General features: G+C 50.8%; 1 protein-coding gene across 6 annotated transcripts in view; it reads right to left on the bottom strand.

The window, feature by feature from the left end:
* FCHSD1 (FCH and double SH3 domains 1) overlaps window positions 1-19,918 on the bottom strand; it is a 23,696-nt gene continuing 3,778 nt past the window's right edge. The window contains exons 1-20 of one of the 6 annotated variants that reach the window (XM_019534819.1): window positions 19,444-19,458; window positions 18,814-18,859; window positions 15,782-15,856; window positions 12,067-12,140; window positions 9,457-9,601; window positions 9,023-9,159; window positions 8,668-8,731; window positions 7,933-8,061; window positions 6,402-6,524; window positions 6,077-6,172; window positions 5,789-5,905; window positions 5,229-5,333; window positions 4,405-4,566; window positions 4,026-4,154; window positions 3,692-3,778; window positions 3,144-3,315; window positions 2,335-2,541; window positions 1,710-1,811; window positions 1,377-1,444; window positions 1-811 (exon numbers count right to left, since the gene is read on the bottom strand). In XM_019534819.1, the coding sequence (XP_019390364.1) occupies window positions 746-811; window positions 1,377-1,444; window positions 1,710-1,811; window positions 2,335-2,541; window positions 3,144-3,315; window positions 3,692-3,778; window positions 4,026-4,154; window positions 4,405-4,566; window positions 5,229-5,333; window positions 5,789-5,905; window positions 6,077-6,172; window positions 6,402-6,524; window positions 7,933-8,061; window positions 8,668-8,731; window positions 9,023-9,159; window positions 9,457-9,561 (1,869 nt within the window). In that variant the 5' untranslated portion in view covers window positions 9,562-9,601; window positions 12,067-12,140; window positions 15,782-15,856; window positions 18,814-18,859; window positions 19,444-19,458 and the 3' untranslated portion in view covers window positions 1-745. Of the gene's footprint in view, window positions 812-1,041; window positions 1,108-1,376; window positions 1,445-1,709; window positions 1,812-2,334; window positions 2,542-3,143; window positions 3,316-3,691; window positions 3,779-4,025; window positions 4,155-4,404; window positions 4,567-5,228; window positions 5,334-5,788; window positions 5,906-6,076; window positions 6,173-6,401; window positions 6,525-7,932; window positions 8,062-8,667; window positions 8,732-9,022; window positions 9,160-9,456; window positions 9,602-12,066; window positions 12,141-14,884; window positions 14,964-15,781; window positions 15,857-18,813; window positions 18,860-19,443; window positions 19,542-19,918 lie in introns of those variants that run through there. The other 5 variants (XM_019534818.1, XM_019534817.1, XM_019534816.1 and 2 more) reach the window with 5 other exon arrangements.

Genomic DNA, 19,918 nt, shown 5'->3' on the forward strand with positions numbered 1-19,918 from the left:
CAGAGGGTTGGACTAGATGACCTCCTGAGGTCCCTACCAACTCTAATTTTCTATGATTCTATCCCGAGGCTAGGCAGAGGGACAAGTTCTGCAGGGAATGACCTCTCAGCATCTGTTAAGAGAAATATATAGAAATGCCAGCTAAGAGCATGTGAGCAAGGGAGTTGGGGCCAGGGAACAGGAGCCTCAGATACCTGGCTCATGAAGGGCAGGATCAACTCTCACAGGACAGCAGGGAGTCGCACCGCATGGGAGCATGGCAGGACAGAACCTTTGGGGACAGTGTCCCAGCAGGCTGGAACGCAGGAAGCAGACAGCTGGTACCAGGCATTTGGCCCCTTTTCAGACTTCAGGTGAAGTACTTTCCACATGGCGGCCTCTGCTGGAGATGTCCCCAGCAGGAGAGGGGGGACCTGCCACTTCAGCCCTCCTTGGTGCTGAGGGAAGAAACAATGTCTAATGGTGCTCTGTATTCCCTAAAAGACCCCTGCAGTCCTTCTGTAGGCACAGTGAAGACAGCCAGGGCAGGAGCAGAGGCTATGGGGGACAAACTTGCACCCTACTGGAGCTGCTGCCGGCTGTGGAGAAGGGCAGATGCCAAAGCAGTGGGAAGCTCGTCCATCCACGGGCTCTTGTAACAGCAGTTTGGCTCAGGTGACTTGTAGGCTGTGCGCTCAGCTCCAAGCTGGAGGGATTGGGCTGTTCCAGAAGGAGCCAAAGGATCTGCATCAGGTCCTGGGAGCAGTCAGCTGAGGTGTAGCTCAGGCTCAGCTTCAGGAGCCTTGGCAGGAGGGGGAGGTGGTGCTCTAAGCTGTGGAGAGACAGAGAGTGATCACAAGGCTTTAGTCCCTGGTACAGCACTGCATCTGCTCAGCTTGGCACTGGAACACTTTCCCCGCATCTCCCACCCTTGGGCCATGCTGTAGGATTCACCAGGCCTGTCCTGAAGAGCCAAAGTTAAGTGAGGCATCAGTGGTCAAGGCCTTCTCCCAGCATTGGGACCTGTGATAGCAGAGGGAACAGCATGCACAGCAAGCCAACCTTGAGCTACTTGATGCAGCAAGCTCTGCAGCAGCTCCCAGATGGCCATGCTGAGGTGTGGAGCAACTGTGGGAGAGGCAGGAAGCAAACAACAAGCATATTTAGTAGGACTGGAAGGATTACAACGCAATGCTAGCACAGGAAGGGGAGGGGCATGCGGGTACCAGGGGAGAGGGACATAATGACATTTGAGAGGAGAGGAAGGGGGGCAGAGAGGCATTTGTACTTCTGGGGGCTCATGAGGTGAGGCCCAGAGAAATCCTGTTCTCACACTCCACTTTGGGGGCAAAATTCTCCCAGTCACCCCATCCTGCCTTGGTCCAGAACACTCTTACCGGTCGGATACGTGCAGCAGTCAGGTCTGGAGAGCTGTGCTCGCTGGCTGTGCCATCCTGCCTGCAGCCTAGAAAGACAAAAATGGTTAAGGACCAGACACACACAGTCTTGCTCTCTATACAGACCAAGCACCCTCCCCCACTTCCCTCCCTAAGATGCATTCAAACCCACCTCCCTGTACCCTCCCTATTCCAGCTTCCCTCCAAAGACACCTTATAGACTTGGCAAGGTTATGGCATCTCCTAACAATATCCCTTCCACCAATAACAGCTCACAGAAGAAAAAGAAACATGGTACTGCAGCCAACGGGCTGTAACCCATGAGGCACTCACCTCCTAGCAGCACTTCTGGAGAAGGACTGGAGCCTGGCCTGACACCAGGCAGAAGTACTGGAGGAGAGAAAGCCGGAGGAGATGGTGAAGAGAGCTCCTGGAGATACAAATGTAGGGTATTAAAGGGCAGCACCTACCACAAGGCTCACAGATGCAGAGCTGGAAACAGTGCAGAAGAGCTTTGGAGACAAGGCCAGGGGGAGACTTCCTCGTGTGGAGCAACAATCTATCCACATGTGAAATGGGTGACTTGGCATTAGCAGAGGTGGGAATACATTTTGTTTGCAAGGCAAAGGGAAGGCTCTAGCCCCTCCTGGACATGCCATGTGCATGGTTCTCCAGTCCTGGGCTCCCCCAGCACATGCCACTGCCTGCTTTGGGAGGGGAAGGGAACACAGGACTTGATTGCACTGAAGACCTGAACTACTTCTGTTCCCAGTTAGCTGAACAGGCTGACAGTGCTGCTCAAGCACCATTTCAAAGTGTTCTGGACCCAGTCCTGGGTCAACTGCATGATGCTGGGAGCTGAGACTGTCACAAATTTGCAAATTTGGCCATCAGTCTATCCTAGAGGAAGACAAATAGAACTGTCCAGCTAGCTGGGGCATGGGGACACAGAGACCAACCTGCCCAGCAGCTCCTCCAGCTCCTGTTATTTCTTCCACCACCAGTGAAGGGAAGACCCCAATGCGCCCATTGAAGTCTCCTTTCCAGAAGCCGTCATCCACGTCCCCCTCTTCCCTGGGTAGTACTTGGATTATGGCTCCCTCAGGGAAGGTCAGCTCCTCAGCACTTTGTCCCTCATAGTCATAGAGGGCTCGGACCAGCCACACTATGGAGAGAGTAGAGCTTGCATCAGGGAGCAGCACACTGTTGCTCAGCACCTGACAGACACCAACCCCACCTGCCCAGTCCAGCTGCTACCACCTGGGACAGAACTTGGCATCTTGCCACCTTGGAGAATCCCCTTTAGCCATTTCCCATATTCCCAAATAGTCCTTGTCCTGCTGAGGATGGGGATACTGAAAACACACAAGATAGTGGGTCCCTGCTTTGGGAGGTATTAAGTGCTCAAAGCTGCAGTCAGAATCAGTAGGAACTGAAGACACTCAGCATCACTGGAAATAAGATTCTCAGGTTGTCCTAAATCAGGCACACAAGGCATTGCCAAAGGCTCTGGGGGAGATGGTCAGGAACCGTGCCCATTTCTGTGGCCAAGACACAAATCCATCCCTCCAAGCCAAAATGCAGGATAGGGTCAAGTCACAGAGGAATAGCCACAGCAGGGACACAAGGGCTGATAGGGTAAACTCCTTCATGAACATATAGGCCCTCTTACATCTGCATAGCCTTGGGGCATCTCCTACACACAGACAGCCCCATTTATCCTCAGGGCCTTACATGCAGTCCCAGAAAACCCAGCAAGCCACCCACCTCCTGGCTCCAGCACCAACTCTGTGTTCATGATGTTCGTGAGCTCCCTGTCCACTGCAGTCTCAGAGGGGCCCTCCCTCCAGCTCCCAGACCTCTGCTCATTCCCCATGGAGTCCAGCACCAGCAGGTATTTCTCAGGTATGTAGCCAATCTGTCCCACCTTGTTGCGCCCCTGGAGGTGGCCACAGGGCAAGAGAACATGAGTTAAGAATCTCAATAACACGCTGGTGCTGGAGCCAGCCCAACTGCCCCTGCCTCAGCCTCACTGTATCAGGAGACAGTAGACAGCTTCTGAGGCCAGGCAGCAGTGATCTGGTGGTCTGCTGGCTCAGCACCAGTGCCGATAGCAGTTCTCTCCCAACCCTAGCCCAAGCCACAAGCAAAACAGTGGGGAGGGAGACCCAAGAGAGCCAAATTTTAAAGCCCGCCCCAGAGCTACTTCTACCAGGCAGAACAGATTGGACAGCTCCTTCCTTGCAGTAGAGAGCCTGAGATGGTCCCTCACCTGCGACACTCCATCAAACATGTCCCAGCTGCCCTGTACCTACCTTGACCCATTCTTCCATGTCACCATCCTCAATAACTTCGAGCTCCTCCCCCTGGGAGATGGACAGCTCATCAGCTTGGCAAGCCTGCTCAGGGACACACAAAGCCACAGTACAAATCAGCAGCTGTGCTCCCTGCAGCCAGGGGAATGGCTGCTGAACCCTTGGAGAAGTGCATTACCAGAGACTAAGCACACAGAGTACCCCCTGCCCACACGTGGTGCCAGTAAGTATTTGTAAGCCTTGGAGACGAGATCCTGATATCCAAGCATGTAGTGGTGTGCAACAGGTTCTTCGTGTGTATAGTACCAAAGGCCCAGGGAGATGGTGCCCTTACCTGGTACCCAAAGATAACCCTGCAGGTGTAGGGATAGGTACGGGTAGTGCCAGCGCTGGGGCCTGTATCCTCAAACAGATCCACATCATCATCATAGTCTTCAAACTCTGCCAAATCGAATTCTTCTGCCTAGCAACAAGCCTAGCATCAGAGAGTGCTGTGTCCTACCAATGTCACCCACCACACAGAACAGCCAGATCATGCAGACACAGGTCCTGACACAAGTACAATCATCCCTTCCAGTCCACAGACTCTTTGTTTAGGCTGCACATACTCCAACAGCCTCTTCTGCCCAAACAGCAGTCCAACTGCAGATGACATCCCAGACCTCCCTCCTGACCCTGTCTTGTCCTAGCCCAGACACAGGGGCAGCTCTCACCACGGTGGCGGATTCTCTGTTGGACTTGCGGGCTTCACTCAGCCGCCGCTCCTGCTCTAGCTCCTCCAGTACTTGTCCCATGGCTCCTGACAGCCAGGCATCCACATCAAGGCCAGTCTGGCGCAGCAGAGTCAACCGGGCATCAGCCTTCACTTTGCTGACCTGCAGGCATGGAGTATGACTGCTTGTCAGTCCTCACCTCAGCGTTGGCACTTTTCTCAGGGGGTACACTGCCAATCTCACTAATAGGCAGCACTGAGCCTGCCACACTCTAGACACCACACAGCCACAGCCCAAATAAAATCAAAAGGTAACAAATATCTTGAAAGGAAGGGATTGTCCCCCTAGCTGCTCATCACCCCACTCCCAACTGCCAGCTAGTAGCACACGTAGACAGGTTTAATTGCTACCTAGAGTTAGAGAAGAGCAAGCCTAGCAGGGTGCTGTAGACCCCAGCTTGGGGACCTTAGCTTGGCATTTTGTGTTCTATACAATAACACTTTCCCCTTCAACCTAGTGACTAACACCATACCAAGCCCTCAAACTTCTTCCCCCTTGCCTCCACTACTGCATTGAGAATGCCACTCCACCAGGTTCTACTCCCATCCCTGCCATACCACCATCTTTTCACATTCTGTTCACCCCCTCTGCTCAGTAATGTCCCAGTTCTCCAGGGATAGTCAGAGAACTCCATTATACCAGCAGTGTCCAGCCTAGGGCTGTACCTGCCTGTGCCTCCGTTCAGGAACCCAAAGCCCAATGCACACATGGTGCAGACAAGGCACACAGACCCCCAGAACAGCTTGCCAGTAGCCAAGACACACCTCTGCTTTCCGGACATTCTCTCGTACTTCCTCCATCCTCCTCTCCATGTCTGCCACCTCTGCCTCTGAGGCCTGCTGCCTCCTGGCTTCCATCCTCTGGAGCACCTGTACAGGCACAAGTCATAGTGAGTCACCAGACATTCAGAGAATTATAGAAAATTAGGGTTGGAAGGGACCTCAGGAGGTCATCTAATCCACCCCCACTGCTCACAGCAGGACCATTCCCCCTAGGGGAAGTGACAAGCACTTTGTGACCTGTTGGCCCCTGGAGGTGCATTTTGGGGGCTCTTAACCCTGCAAAGAAGAAGCCATTCTGTTGTGGGTTCCCTTCTCAGTTACCACAAGCTAAAGGAGCAGCTCTCCCAGCTGAGGCCAAAAACCCATTGGCCATAAGCCCAAGGGGAGTGTCCTGGGGAAAGGCAATCACTTAGCGCCTGGAGACATAGATTCAGAATTTTAGGTTTTCCCCTTGATCTGACACATCAGAACAAGTTCCCCGTCATATAACCACAAGATCCTCCTGGTACAGATGAGAATTCTGGGAAGCTCTGGACACTCACCTGTCCACTATGAGTCTTTATTTTATAATCTCTGGCTGTCCGGGTGGCCCATCGCCGTGCCTCCTTCTCCAAGCCACCCTCTCCAGTGCTGCCACTTGGTGGTTCTAGAAGGCATACCTGGGGAACAGCCCATCATGGTCAGAGTATGCACCTTCCACCCGGGGCTCTGGTGCTTCCTTCCAGCTCTGGGCAAAATGGCCAGCTGAGGCTATGCCAGTGTGGTTGTGGGAAGCTTAGACTTCAAGCTTCACAACCCCCAACACCAAGTGAAGTGACCTCCTGTTTTACCTTGTTAATACCCTCAGGCTGGAAGTGCTGCTTGCGCATTAGGGTGAAGGTGGTGTGGTCCTGCAGGAAGAGGAGGAGGTTCTGCTCCCGGCACACCTGTAGTAGCATAAGAGAGTGAGGGGGCGCTTTGGGGAACAGAGAGCAAAATGGCCAGGGGCCATCTCACAGCTTGTCACCCAGAACTCAAAAAAAACAGCTATTGGTGCAGGAATCAACAACCTGGCTGCCGCAACCCTCTTCCCCATGCACAGGCACACTTGGCCTGTAGGTAGTGCTGCCATCAGCTGGAACTTGGGGGGCAGCCACCAGGGATGGATGCTGTTACCTGCGTGGATGCCTCCAGGACCCCATGGAACTGCTCTTGCGTGATGTGACAGGTCTCAATTTCTGTCTGGCTGATAAGGGTCATGTGGTCCCGGAGCCACTCATAGAGGTCACCATCCAGGGCCTGGGGAAACCAGAATCCAACACATTACAGTAGGGAAAAGACAGAAAGAGCACCACTCCTCTGGAAAGCCCTCTGGTTCCTCTTCCCTTACCAGGAGGTGTCCTTCTCAGGGACCTGGAAGCAATCACATGAATTGGGGAAGCTGGCAAACCTACTCAGAGGTGCAAGCTTCTCTCACTCCAAGTCACAGGGATCTGCTGAGGTAAAGGCCATCCAGGTAAGGGGCAAGAAGACCAACTGACAATCAGAAGGAAGTGGTCAGCCGTACAAAAGGGTTAGCTGGGTTTGGACTGATAGTAGCCTGTGGCTGCCACACCAGCACTCAGGGCCATTTCAGGGAAAGAATGGAACAGGACAGGATGACCAACTAGTTAACAGGCTGGGGACGCAGCTGAACTTGGGAAAAGCTAGAACCTCCCCTAATTTCCCTCCCCATTGTATCAACCACTGGCACACAGGTATTTGAGGGACTTCCCAGCTGCTCTAGCTAGAGTATCTCTCAGCCAGGGTTGCTGTCAGGAACAAGGTAGGAGTGCTGGCTATAGAGGGGGGGTATCTACCTATTCTGGTCTCAGCCTCTCCACAGGTGCTGTGGGAAGCAGGCATGATCATCTGCTGAGATAAGGGGCCCTCATCGCCCCAGCCTTCCCCAGGCAGCCTGCCACTGTGCAGAAAAGTCTTTCATTAGCCCATCTGCCCCACTGAGGAACTGGAGAATTTCTCCAGCAGAGCACATCTTCCCTCCCTCTGAGACATGGAGCTGGGGCTCCCTGTTAGCAGTAACCATGGACTCCCCCCTCCCTTCCCTGAATCACCAGGGCAGGTAGCAGAGGCCCATGGTTGCCAAGATGTGTAGCAGAGGAGGGTCCCTGTGTGCAGTAGTACACAGTGCAAGTACAAGGAAGCAGTGGCAAATCTTCCAGAGCTAAATGAGACCCCTCTGTTCTCAAAGGCAGATCCAAGGGAGCAGCTGCATATGTAGGAGATGTAACCAGACCTTGCCCAAGCACAAACAGGGTCCCTTTGCCCCATTAAGGCATCAAGTCTCCCAGAGCCAGGGGTTTGCAGGTGCTTTCTAAAAGGGATTGCTTTTGAACTCCAGGGCCCTCAATTCTGTCACAGCAGAGACACCTGCTGCCAGCTCCTGGGAACCACTGTTGAGCAAGAACATCTGTCACAGCGCTACCTTTCCCTTAGGAACTCAGAGCTCAGAGCTAGAGACAGGCAGTCAGGCAAGTGCTGGCAACAGAACCCAGGACTGAGGACAGCTAGACCCCCACTGCTTTCATGAGCCATTGGAGCTCATCCCTGGCCCCCACACTGCCCTGGAGGCAGGGCTGAAGGGAACCCACGAGACCCTCAGGTCAGCTCTTCTTGATCTAAGGAGAGGAACTAGCAGAGATCCCACCTTCATGACTGAGGGCAGCTCTGTGCAGTAGTAGTGCTCCAGGTGGGCATTTGCAGCCCCCAGGGTCAGCAGGTACTCATTCTGTGCTGCTGCCAGCTGCTGTGCATTTTGTGCCAGTTGTCCAGAGAACTGCAGGGGAGGGAGGAAAGGAAGGCAGGCAGCACCTGGGTAAAGAAGCAGGGAACAATACTCCACAGAACCGTGCCCCCACCCTGCCTAAACCAGCTCCAGATGCTACCATCTCCTCTGCCAGCCTGCCAAAAATCAACTCCTAATCCTACAACTGCCACAACAAGGGCTTTCTTCCCACAGCTCCATGCACACCCCTCCCCCAGCAAGCTTTGTATCCAACATGCTTCTTCTCTTCTCCTCCCCTAACCCCAACCCCTCTGGCAGGTTCAACTGTCTTTGAGCTCCAGTCTCACCTGAGATCACCAAAGAACAGGGGGTGGGAAATGCAGAACACTCTGGGATGCCAGAGGACTGAATTCCCCCTTCTGCATGCCCTGGCTGGAGAGTACCTCTGCCACCGCATTCCCATTGACAACAGGACAAAAACTAGTCATCTGACCAAGCCAACAGGATGCCCAGGACACGTGTTTAAAATTGGACTGCCTGGTGAAAATGGGACGTATGGTCACTCTACCTAACCCCACTGCATATAGAAGGCACTTCTCACACTGGATCCCCAAAACAAGCCAGAAAACTAGGAGGTAGATGACTGTAGTCTCTGACCTTGTTGCTGAGTTTCTGCAGACTGCCTTTGGTATGGAATATCCCGTGGTCACTCTTCTGGAGTCTGCAAAAAAGGACACCTCAGCATGGCAAGTCCCTTTTCCCCATTCCCTATCCATCCATACCAGGGATGCTGGCCCTATCCTGAGGGAGCCCTCTCCTGCCCCCAGTCTGCCACAGTAGCTCAGCCACACCCCCTCCCCAGGGAGAAGACAGTCTCTCCTTCCGAAAACAGGGGTTGGGGTCACATGCTTGCACAGACCCTTCAAACACCTCCAGCACTACTGTACCCTCTACTGGGTCTCCTTTTAGGATCACCCTGCCCTGGTCTGCAGTACTGATGGAAGCTACTTACCGGGCCTCCACGTCAGCTGCCTTCTCCTTGGCCACCTCACTGACCCGCTGCAGATGCATAAACTGCTTCTTGGACTTGCCAACCTCCTTTACAGTCTCCAGGAACTCTGCCTGCACCTTCTGCAACTGCTCCATGCTCTGAGGCAGAGAGAGGAATGAGCCCACGCACACTAGCCTCACCCTCATCCTGCTCTCCCTCCCTCTCCCCCTCCAGCAGTGTGGTGTTCTTGCCTCTTTCTGCCAGCATGACCCTCCCCATTTCCTCCTCCTGTGGCCAAAAATAGGGAACATCAACACTAGCTCCCTCCTATCCCCTTTCTCACGTGTGGTAGCTCTGCACTCTTGACTGACACAAAGGGCCCCCTGTACCAACAGCCACTGGGGGTGTTCCCACCATCCCTTGCAGGGCTGACATCTACCCTCTGCGGAAAGTACCTTTTTGAGCAGGTGCTCCTTGGACATGCGGGTGGTCTTGGCCACCTCCAGAGCCATGCCGCGGTAGTTCTCTGAGGCTGTGACCCTGGCCTGCCCCACACACATGGTGCTGTCAATCACGCCCTTCCAGACTGCAAAGGCACTCCTGTGGGGAATTGTCACCACAAGCAATCATGATGGCACCTGCTCTTCCACTCCTCAGAGCAGTTCCCCACTGGCCCTTTCAGGAGACAGAGCCCTTTATTTTCTTCCCCTTCCATGCGGTCAGTTGCAGGCATCCCGTGTCCCTGCGAGCCCTGCTCCAGGCCCTCCCCTCAGTATATGCACCTGGAAGCATCCCTTGGCTCTACAGGGCTAGGGGTCCTTTTTCTCTTTAAAAAGATCGCCCAGGGCTACTCTTCTCAGCCTAATCAAACAGGCTTGTTCCTACAGGCTTGCAGTCCCACATTGATCCAGGGCCATTATGCTCCACTGTATTCAAGGCCCAGCCTGTCAGGACCATTGAGTAGTGTCTCATGCATCCATCTGCCTGAGGCTCCCAAGCCAAGCCCCATCCTGCACACAGCTGAGTCAGCCACACAAGCAGCACAATCACTGCTTCATTCTGTCCTTTGGCATCTTTTAAGAAGCCTGACCCAGGAAAACGGTACCATTAGACAGCATGCAGTCACCCCCCACCATAATGCTGGCTTGCTTCTCAGGGGCCAATGCAGAAGAATGACGAGGGCTAACCTTGCACAATGACTTCCTTGTGCCCCCTCACTCTCTTAGCCATAGCACAGCTCATAATATTACAGATGGCAGTTGCAGCAATCCTCCTGGATACAGGTACTTGCCATATTGCCTCTGCTCCTGATCATCATAACTCCCCCACATCTCTGATCAATACCTTTAGGCTAATCCATCCATCCCCAACATGGCCCTTTACTTTCCCTCTTCCTTACCGGTCTGGCCTCATGGACCCATTGCTTCACCTCTGTTCCTTGTTCCCACCCAGCCTTCATGGCATGGTCTTGCTGATCCCTCTGCCACTGGCTTTTCCTTCTCTTCCAAGAGAGGCTACATTAGTGAGTCAGGTCAGTGCCATCTCTGAAGCACTGCCACTCCCCAGTACCTTCATCTTCTGCCCTATCTCCTCCTTGCCTTCTACCAGAACCCTGACTTTCCAGATCCCTGCATGCAGAGCTTGGCTGCCTTTCATGACCACAGGAGGGGAATGCAGTCACACCATCCTTAGTCCAGCAAACACCTCTGTCTTCTAGCTTACTGCATGAGCTGCAAGACAGGGGGATAACGGTCCCCAGTTTAAAGTCCTGGAGGGAAGGGACCACTCTCCCTGTTTCTTATACCACCCCCCACTGTTCATTTAACACTGGTCCTTACATAGACCTCTCTCTAATACAAACACTGCAGTGTTAGAGCCTTTTCCTGGCAACTCTTGTTGCATGAATCAAGTTCCTTGCATCTATGCTTGTCAACTCTTGCCCTCCTCTCACAGCCAAAGATGCCCCTGCCCCTCTTTTCCCCCCCTGTATAATAAAAAGAAATTCACTCTGGACATCACTAGGTGGGAGCACATTTCACCCTGGGGCTTGAGGAAGCTCACAGTGCGTCCGCACTGCATTCTGTACACACATGTGCAGAGTGCACTACTAAGCCTTGCCATGTTTCACCACCAAAGTGGCTGCGGTGGATAAGAGGATCTTACATCAGTGTCACCTGTTCTGCAGAAAGGGCTGTCTCTGAGGTGAACATGGCAGCTTTTAAGAGTGCATGGGCTTGGGGTATGGGAATCCAAGGAGAGCTCCACAGCCAGTTCATACCGGTTTCTACTGTTTAGCAGTACATGTATACCATGGGATCTAAACCAGGATAGAGGCACCCTGCCCCAGACATTCCCACACCCCATGGGACTTAGCCAAATTCTCCCTGACACTGATACTCCTTGGGTACAGCCCAATATAGATACACACAAACCCCGGAAATTCCTCTGGTATCCAGTACACTTGGCCCATAACACCCACTTCTCAGCCTGGCTTAATTTCTATAGCTCCACAGCAGGGCAAACCTGTCCACTCCAATTCCCCTGGCTGTGGTGCTCTCTTCCCTTTACAGCCCACTCTGTCCTCTGTTTGTTAAAATTTTCTCAGACAGGATTTTAAAAAAATGCAGTTTATAGTGTGGTAAAGTCCACATTTAGGCAACTTTAAGTAATCAAATTTTCAAAGGCAGTGACCTCTAGCATCCTCTCCTGATTTGGGGAAACTGCTCAGTGTTTGGCACTGTCAGAACGTCAATGATGTAGAAGGGCACCTGCCAGGGATCTCCGACGCTCCGGTCTCAGCCTGAACCATCTGGGACCTCTCCACAGCCGGTGTTCCTGCTTCCCCCTCCAGCACTCCCTGCTGAAAGAAGCTGGGGCTGGAGTAGCTAGGAGCTCACCAACAGCCAGTGCTCCTAAACTGCTCTTTACAGAGCCTCCAGCTGGGAAGTCTACGATTAAACTGTGAGAACTGTCCCTATGGCTAGAGTTTGCTCACAGCACCTCATGGTGACAGAGCAAGAGGCCAGCCCAGCACTATCTGCTTGCTCCCTGGCCAGCTGTCCCACCTGGAGTCACTGAGTTCACTTCGGCCCCGCTGCCAGTCTCTCTTCAGGAACTGACTTGCCAGCCTCTGGAGTGCCTGCAAACAAATATGAGGTCACTTGTCACTGCAACTCCCCTCATCTGTTTTGCCCGACCAAGGGCTCTACCTGGAGATCCCGAACAGCAAGGGCAGAGGGATGCTCCCTGACAGGACTCATACTTCTACACCAAACTCCTCAACCTGCTGGTTTGTTTCAACAGCTCCCCACTCTCAGGGCCCTGAGACCACAGCTCTCCTCCTACTGTATTGCAGCCAAAAGCACCAGGAGGTCATTTCCCATACCAGATAGCAGGGATACAAAGACAGCACTAATCATGGCTTTACAGGTAGTCAGCAGAGTACAGGCCCAAACCTAGGCACTCCACACCCCTTTCCTTCCAGTGCCTCTTTCAAGGAGGGGTGAGAAATGGAGTAATGAGGAGCAAGCACTACTGCACTTCTTCCTACAGTGCCTCCTGCTAGGAAGGGCTGGGAGCCCCCTGAAATCAGATCTAGGATACTGTGCTCTGTATGACAGTAAGTAAATAGGCAAGAACATATTGTGATTGTGTGGCTTTCTCACTTTTGAATCTGTTATGGACACCTACAAAGATGACATGGAAGAGAAAGATGGAGGGAAAGCAAGAGGACAATCCAAGCTGAAGGGAGGCTAGCAACAAGTCAAGATGGATGAAAGCAAAAACAAAAGCACCTATAAAATGCAAAGAAATCCTAGCTATGTGGGTGACAGCCAAACTGGAGCATGCATGCATGCACACACAAACCTTAAGCAATTAGAAGCATCCTCAGGGCAGGGCAGATTGCCAGCCTTCAAGATAGGTGAGAGAAACAAACAAGAAACCCTGAAGTCCACAAAGAGCGCAGCAGCATAGCACCTGCAGCCACAACGCAGCTCCATGTCTGCCTAACACAATGTCCAGGGACTTTCCCAAATACCTTAACTGTGCTGCTGGAGCAACACATTTTACTTATGTGTACCACTCTAAAACATAGGCCTTGTCAAGCCCGTGCCATCCCAGAGCCAAAAGGTTTGGCATCCTGTGCCATGACTTTGGTGATATTACCTGTTTGGGCTGAGAGGCCTTTGGGGAGGCAGACAGGTCAGCCTGTCCCAGCAGGTAGAGCCTAGCACCTCTGTGACTTTCATCACTGTGGTTCAACCCTGTTTTTGAATTTACACCATCGTAGAAAAAGCTGCATACCTCCTCCCCACCTCATATTCTGATGTAAACCACTCCTTTGTCACTCGGGTGGAATTGGACAAGATTAAGTATAACTGAAGTAGCCTGCTCTGTAAACAAAAGCATCCACACAGGGATTGCACCAACATAATTACATCAGTTTAAAACCCAACTAAAGTTAAAGGGCACTTTTACACATGCAAGCGCCACATACCAGGTGCTTTGAAAAGTGCCTGGCGCTGCAGTGCTTGCAGTTGTATAAGTGGTGAAATGCATGTCACTGCTGAGAAAATGGCAGCGGCACACTTTTGAACTAAAACACGTAGACAGTGTTTTAGTTCAAAAGCACACTGCTGCCACTTTGTGTGCTGACATGCATTTTCCCGCTTATACAACTGCATGTGGAGCAATGCAGTTCACATCAACTTATGTGCGGAGCAGACTTGATTAATCAAGTCTGTTCTGAAGCAGTGGATGCTTGGTGCATTGTGGGACAAAAGGTATGTGTATAAATGCCCAAAGTGATACAAGCTTTCCATGTAGAAAAAGCCCAATAAATAGATGATTCATGTAAGCCTACTGGAAGATTGGCATGCTCTCCTCCAGAATGGAATCCGTTCATCCAGTGAGGTGACATGCAAAGAGTGCCAGAGAGGACAGCAGGAGAGAGCTGAACCACCAAAGTCTCTGCCTGATGCTGGACTCAACAGAGATCAATCCAGGTAAGATTGCCAGTGTGCATGCTGTGTGGCTCCACTGCAGCAGCTGTGCTGCCATAGCATGAAGTGCACCCTAGGAAGATATCAGTTGCTGAATGGACCATAGGAGAACCCATGGTAGAAACTACCATGCTTTCTGCAAGTTGGTGGCAACCATCTTACTCCACTAGGCGAGAGATGGTGCAACTCTTTGGTGTGGGTATAAAGTTGTGCCAGTAGAACTGGAATTCCACTGGCATGTCTGCAGCCTAAAGCAAGCCTTAGGGTACAGGTCAATGACCCTCAGTGCTCACAAGGGTTCCAGATCTTGTGGTCATTGGAACATCTGCTGTTCTCAGGAGCCTCCTAGTATAGGTTTTACTATGGAGCTGCTGCCAAGAGTCTGCCCAAACAATAGCACTGGAAAGGCAACTGTCATCCATAAAGGCAATGAAAAAATAAAGGAGAGAGGTAAGAGCTCCTGCACAAGCTGAAAAGCCAGTGATGTTCCAGAGACCAGAGTAATTTTGAAACAGCTTGTCCATTTAATTTGCCATGTTCCAAATTCTTCTCCTCCAGCCAAAACTAAGAATAAGAAATTTTAGGCATTAGAAGAGGGTCTGAGGAATCTGAGAGAGTATCAAAATTCCTGCCTCCCATTTCAAGCTTGGTGGAGAATAATAAGCATGACTCTAGAGTGAACATCCAACAGAAAGGCTGCCTGGGGTCCTGTCTGGGCTATTAATAACCTTGCAGGCCAGATAGCTTTGCTGACAACAGAATGATTTAAGTTAATCAAGGCTGGAGAAACCCAGCTAGGTAATGGGATTATACACAGCAGATGGCATTGAGAGACAGGTGGAACACAACACACAGCAGACAGCCCGCGCTGGTTACTCACGAACTGCTCAGTAAGGAGTTAGCTGTACCATCCCAGAACAGAGACCTAGACTTCAGTGTGAGTGGCTCAGTGAAGACATCTGCTTAGCACCCAGCAGCAGCCAGGAGAGAGAAGATGAGGTTAGATTAGATCGGGGCAAGTAGGCAACAAGAGAGAAAGGATTTCATGCCACAAGGCAAAGAGGCAGCACCTCTGATTCTTGACCACTGTGCTTGGCTTACCACCCATCTCACAAAAGAAAAGGTCCAGACCCAGACACAGGATGGTTAGAGCCTTTCAGAGGGGAATGGCAGGAACAACTATGTCTCTTTGGAAAAGGAAGAAATGAGAGGGGATGCCCTACAGGAATGCACAGGCCCCTTTGTGTTCCCAGCCCACTGCCAGGTCCCTGTTCTTTGGGGGAGTCCCCAGGACCATACCCTTTACCAGACATATGGGTATCTCAGAAGGGGGCACTCTGTCTCTATTGTATGCAAGCGTGGACCCCTTTCTGGGGTGCATATCTTCTCAGGAAGGAAGCCTGCATGTACATCTGTCCTAGAAGGTTCCCAGGACTGGTGCCCTGCTGTGCTTCTTCTCTTGGCCGTGTTGCTGGCTAGCAGAGCCTACACTGCACTTACAATCTTCTGTTCCTAGTGCAGCCATCTCTACCTGGCCATCTCCACCCTTTCTTACACAAAGTACATTTAAACCGGACTAGTAGAATGCCTGTCTCCATCAATCCTCACGCATCACCACAAGGAGTTCCTGCTTCCTTTTTAATTAGCATTTTCCAGTGCACCCATGGTGTCTAAACTCCTTTCTCTCTTATACCCCAGCTGGTGAAGCCCACAGAGCCAGAATGCTGGCTCACACTTGCTCTCTCTTACAAAACCAGGCAGCAGGAATACTACTTACCTGGTATACCTATCACTCTTGCTTCCTGTTCCTCTCTATACCAACTTCCCAGGCATCACAGTGGTTGAATCATCTCTTATAAAGGAGATTTTCAAAAAGTCTCAGCACCTGTTCATCTTTCCTGGAAAGTCTGAGCCTAGCTTTAAATCCTGAGCCCACAAGTTTCTAGCTGTTACTGCTTCAGGTTTGTTCAGTAAGCATCCATCTTATTGCCACAGTTTACTCTCCTCTGGCCAATTCAGCCATACTTTTCTCTCAACTAGTCCAGATCTTTGGGGTGTTTTCACTCTCTTTTCAGCATTTCAAACCTTCTTTCTCTCTGTGTTGCCTCAAGTTTTCTCTCTCTTGTAGGTTCAATATTTGTTTTTTTCCTTGGGGGGTTTAATTTTGGGATGGATTGGTGTTACTACCTTTTGAAGCAGAAACAACATGCCAATTTAAAGCAATTTGATATCAAACAAGAAATGCTCAAGAGGGCCAGTGAAAAGCTCTTGTCACCCAAGAACAGGGGGGCAATGAAATTAAATGATTAACATTCTGAATTAATAAAAGCAAAAGCTTCTCTACAAGGTTGTTATCCTATGAGGCTCATTGTTACAGGATGTTTCTGAGGCAAATGGCTTAAGTAATTTCAGAAGAAGTATTTTGTATTTAAAAGGCCACAGTGTACAACAAACCTAGTGAGGGAAACAAGTGAATTGGGCAGTAGAGGCAGATAACATTTTTCAGCTGAAATTACAAGTACAAGTCAACTGAAATATTTTGTGAACTTTTGTCTATTTCACAGAACTGTTTCAGTAAAAAAAACAAACAAACCCTTAAAACATTTTTAAAAACCTGAATTATTTCTTTTGACATGTTAAATTAACATTCAATGTGAAATAATGTCTTGTTTAACAATGCATTTCAATTTTATTTAAAAAATAAAAGTTAATTTTGAAAAAAAAAGTTTTGTTTACCCACTGAAATACCAGAAATCCCATTATTTTGCACAGCACCAACTGGCACTCTTCCAAAGTCTCATCAATCAGAAGGACTGCAGTCATTCCAGAGATGTCCACAGGAAATCCCACTAGTACTTTATAAGGCAGTCTGTGGACCAAGGCTGTGGATTCTCCAGCTTCCAGGCATGAGCAGCCTTAGCCAGGCTCAGCCAGTAATTTACTTCTTTGGGGTAATACCGCATAAACAAGGTATGCGTCAGGGGCCCTGAGCCAGACCCATGATACATTTGAAATAATAGAATCATAAGGTTGGAAGGGAACTCAAACATCACCTAGTCCAACCCCCTGCATCAGTGCAGGATGCATTACTCCTACCCAGACCAGACAAATGTCTGTTGAGTCTCTGGAAAACCTCCAATTCAGGAGATCCCACAACTTCCCTGGGCAGCTTATTCCACTGTTCTCCTATTGTCAGAAATTTCTTCCTCCTGAAATTTAACCTAAATCCTCTCTGCTGCAGGGTCTGCCCTCAGAATAAGGCAGTTCTCCCTGTTCTTTATAGCAGCCTTTCAAATATTTGACAATTGCTGTTGTATCCCTCTCCCTCCATCCTTAATCTAGGAATGATGAGTCCTATATTTCTATTACAGATGAAAGAGATTGATCAGGGTGTGGCAAAACAGGAGAGGGAAATCCAGATTAAAAGGAGGATACATTATCAGAGAGGAAGGCTGTGATTTTGCTGAATGAAGGGCTCCTATTTGGGTCCCACTCTACAGTCTACTGGTCCCACAAATAGCCCTTTTCACTTCACTGAGCCTCGATGTGGAAATGACATACAAACTAAATTACTGCAAGGAACTTTTCTTAATATTGTAGTTGAATCTATTACCAGGTTGGGTCTCTAGTGTCAAGGGTGAAAGCAATCCAACTGAAAGGCCCCGCATGCCCCTGTGCAGGAGAGGAAGAACATGACTATTTTTAAGAGATATACTCTCATGCATAAGCTAACCAGAAGCAAAACTGCTTGGATAGGAGGGAGAAACGTCAGGAGAGGAAAAATAAAAGGCACTGATGCCAACTTTCTTTTTTTTGTGGGGGGGGAAGGGGGCAAGGGAAGGGAGGGTGGGAACTCCTCAGTTTAGTGACACCAACTATTAACTATTCTCTCTCCAGGACTGAGTTCAGACCTTTGGCAATGGGAGGAATGAGCATAAGTCTACTGGGAGAGAGCTTGGCAGAGAGAGTGAAGCTTTCCATTCCAAGGTGCCAAGCAACTGGATTTCCAGAGCATGGCACATCACACAGCTCAGACTTGGCAGCTCAAGCAAGTACCAGCTGACACCAGGGGAAATATCACTGCTGGGTGAGACAGACATCACATCTTATTAGCTTCAGTAACATTAAGAACGGGGGACTAGTACACTGCTGTCTGGCTAACATAAAGCAAGAAACCTCCCCTCCAGAACCACCACAGCCAATTTAGATAGATTCTCTGAACTACAGCTGAGGGGGCACCTTGTGAAATATGGGAACTGAAGCACTTGGTAACCTGTAAGATAGGGGTCACGTAGCTTTATTCTCACAAAGTGTGACATCTAACCCCAACTTTGAGCTTCTGTTTGAAGTGGACTCAGAACAGACTGGACTCCAGCCATGTGGAGGCCTTTCCTCACATACAGTCAGACAGATTCCCCATCCCTTGTGTACAAACAAACCAAAGCCTGGAAAAAGTAAATGAACACTGTGTCATTTTTTTCTACCCAAAGGAGGTACTGTGCTGTGGAAGACGCTTTGTGGGCATCCCAAAGTCAGGAAGGCTTTTAATTTGAAGGTGGTGAGCCTGGCTGCTCTTGTTCTCCTCTTAATAGTGAGATGTTCTTGTGAGCTCTGAGAGATGACAAGTGGGTCATGACTAAGGATGGTGGCCAAAATTTGTCTTTTTATACTGCCTTCAAGTCATTTTGTCAAGGTCTGTTTTTACCATGTTATGATTCAAATTGCTCATATTTTCACTTGAAAGAACTCAGCAAAATCTCTTCCTAAAAAGCGGTAATGAGGAAAAGCAATACAGCTGCCTCATCTTACCTGCCCATACTCCCTTTCAATGGCAGCTCTCTGCTTGCTATAGGACCTGCAGGGAGAACACATGATAAAAGCAACACAAGTATATGCAGCATTGCCTGTGCCCCAGGATGTGCTGAAGGCCTCATGCATCATCTGTCAACACAGCTCCATTGCAGCTTGCCCATCTTACAGTACCCCAGGTTTCTGCATCCCAATTTCACTTCAATAGGTGCATCTTGGGGATGGCCTGCAGGCGAGCTGACGATACTCCATGGTGCTTCTCATTTCCCAATCATCCAAACCAACAAACTCAAAGTCACTAATGACTAGAAGTTGGTACCATATCATGGCTACTCAATAGCCCACAGCTTGGATGAGTTGGCAAGTCTCAATTTAGTCCACAAGCCACCACCACAACCAGCACTAGGACACACTGAGCAACAGTATCAGCAAAGATACCAAGGAACAAATGGGCGCTCGCAACCCTATCAAGACAGCCTGGGGAAAGCCTGCATTGCCCCTGCTCATTCCCATGCACAGAGAATGGGATCAGGCATATGCTGAGGAGTGAACTGAGACTGAAGGTCTTAGTCCAGGTAGGATAGGGCTGGACAGGGATACACTGATCCAATGCCAAGTTGGTGTCCTTACCTAATGTCCTCCAAGAGCTCCGTGTCCCGTTGTTGCTTGTTCTGCAGGCAGGACAGCTGCTCTGCAAAGTGCACTTTTACCTCCTGGCTCAACTTCACCTGCCAAAGGAGTCTGTATATCAGGAAGCTGCTTTTCCTGAGCACGCCACTCCTCCCGGCCCCCATGGCAGGTACCAGGAGGCTACTCAGCTCCGGCTGCAGACACGCCAGCTACCGCGGCGTCTGGCCCCAGTCGCAGCAGAGGAGCCGCAGGTTGGGGCGAGGCACGGGCAGCGACCCGGGGAGGAAGGGCAGGGCCGGGGGCACGGACACCGGGTGGCTCCCGCAGTGCAAAACAGCCGTCTCCTCGCACGCGGGGAGGCTCGCAGGGTCGTGCGGCGCCGGCCTCGCCACGCAGCCCGCGGGACAGCCGAGCACGCGGCAGCCACGGCCCCGGGGCGGGCGAAGCGCGCAGCCCAGCCCAGCCCGAGCGGGCC

The sequence above is a fragment of the Crocodylus porosus genome, unplaced genomic scaffold (assembly GCF_001723895.1).
Source record: "Crocodylus porosus isolate Cpor-Errol unplaced genomic scaffold, CroPor_comp1, whole genome shotgun sequence".
Taxonomy (NCBI): domain Eukaryota; kingdom Metazoa; phylum Chordata; order Crocodylia; family Crocodylidae; genus Crocodylus; species Crocodylus porosus.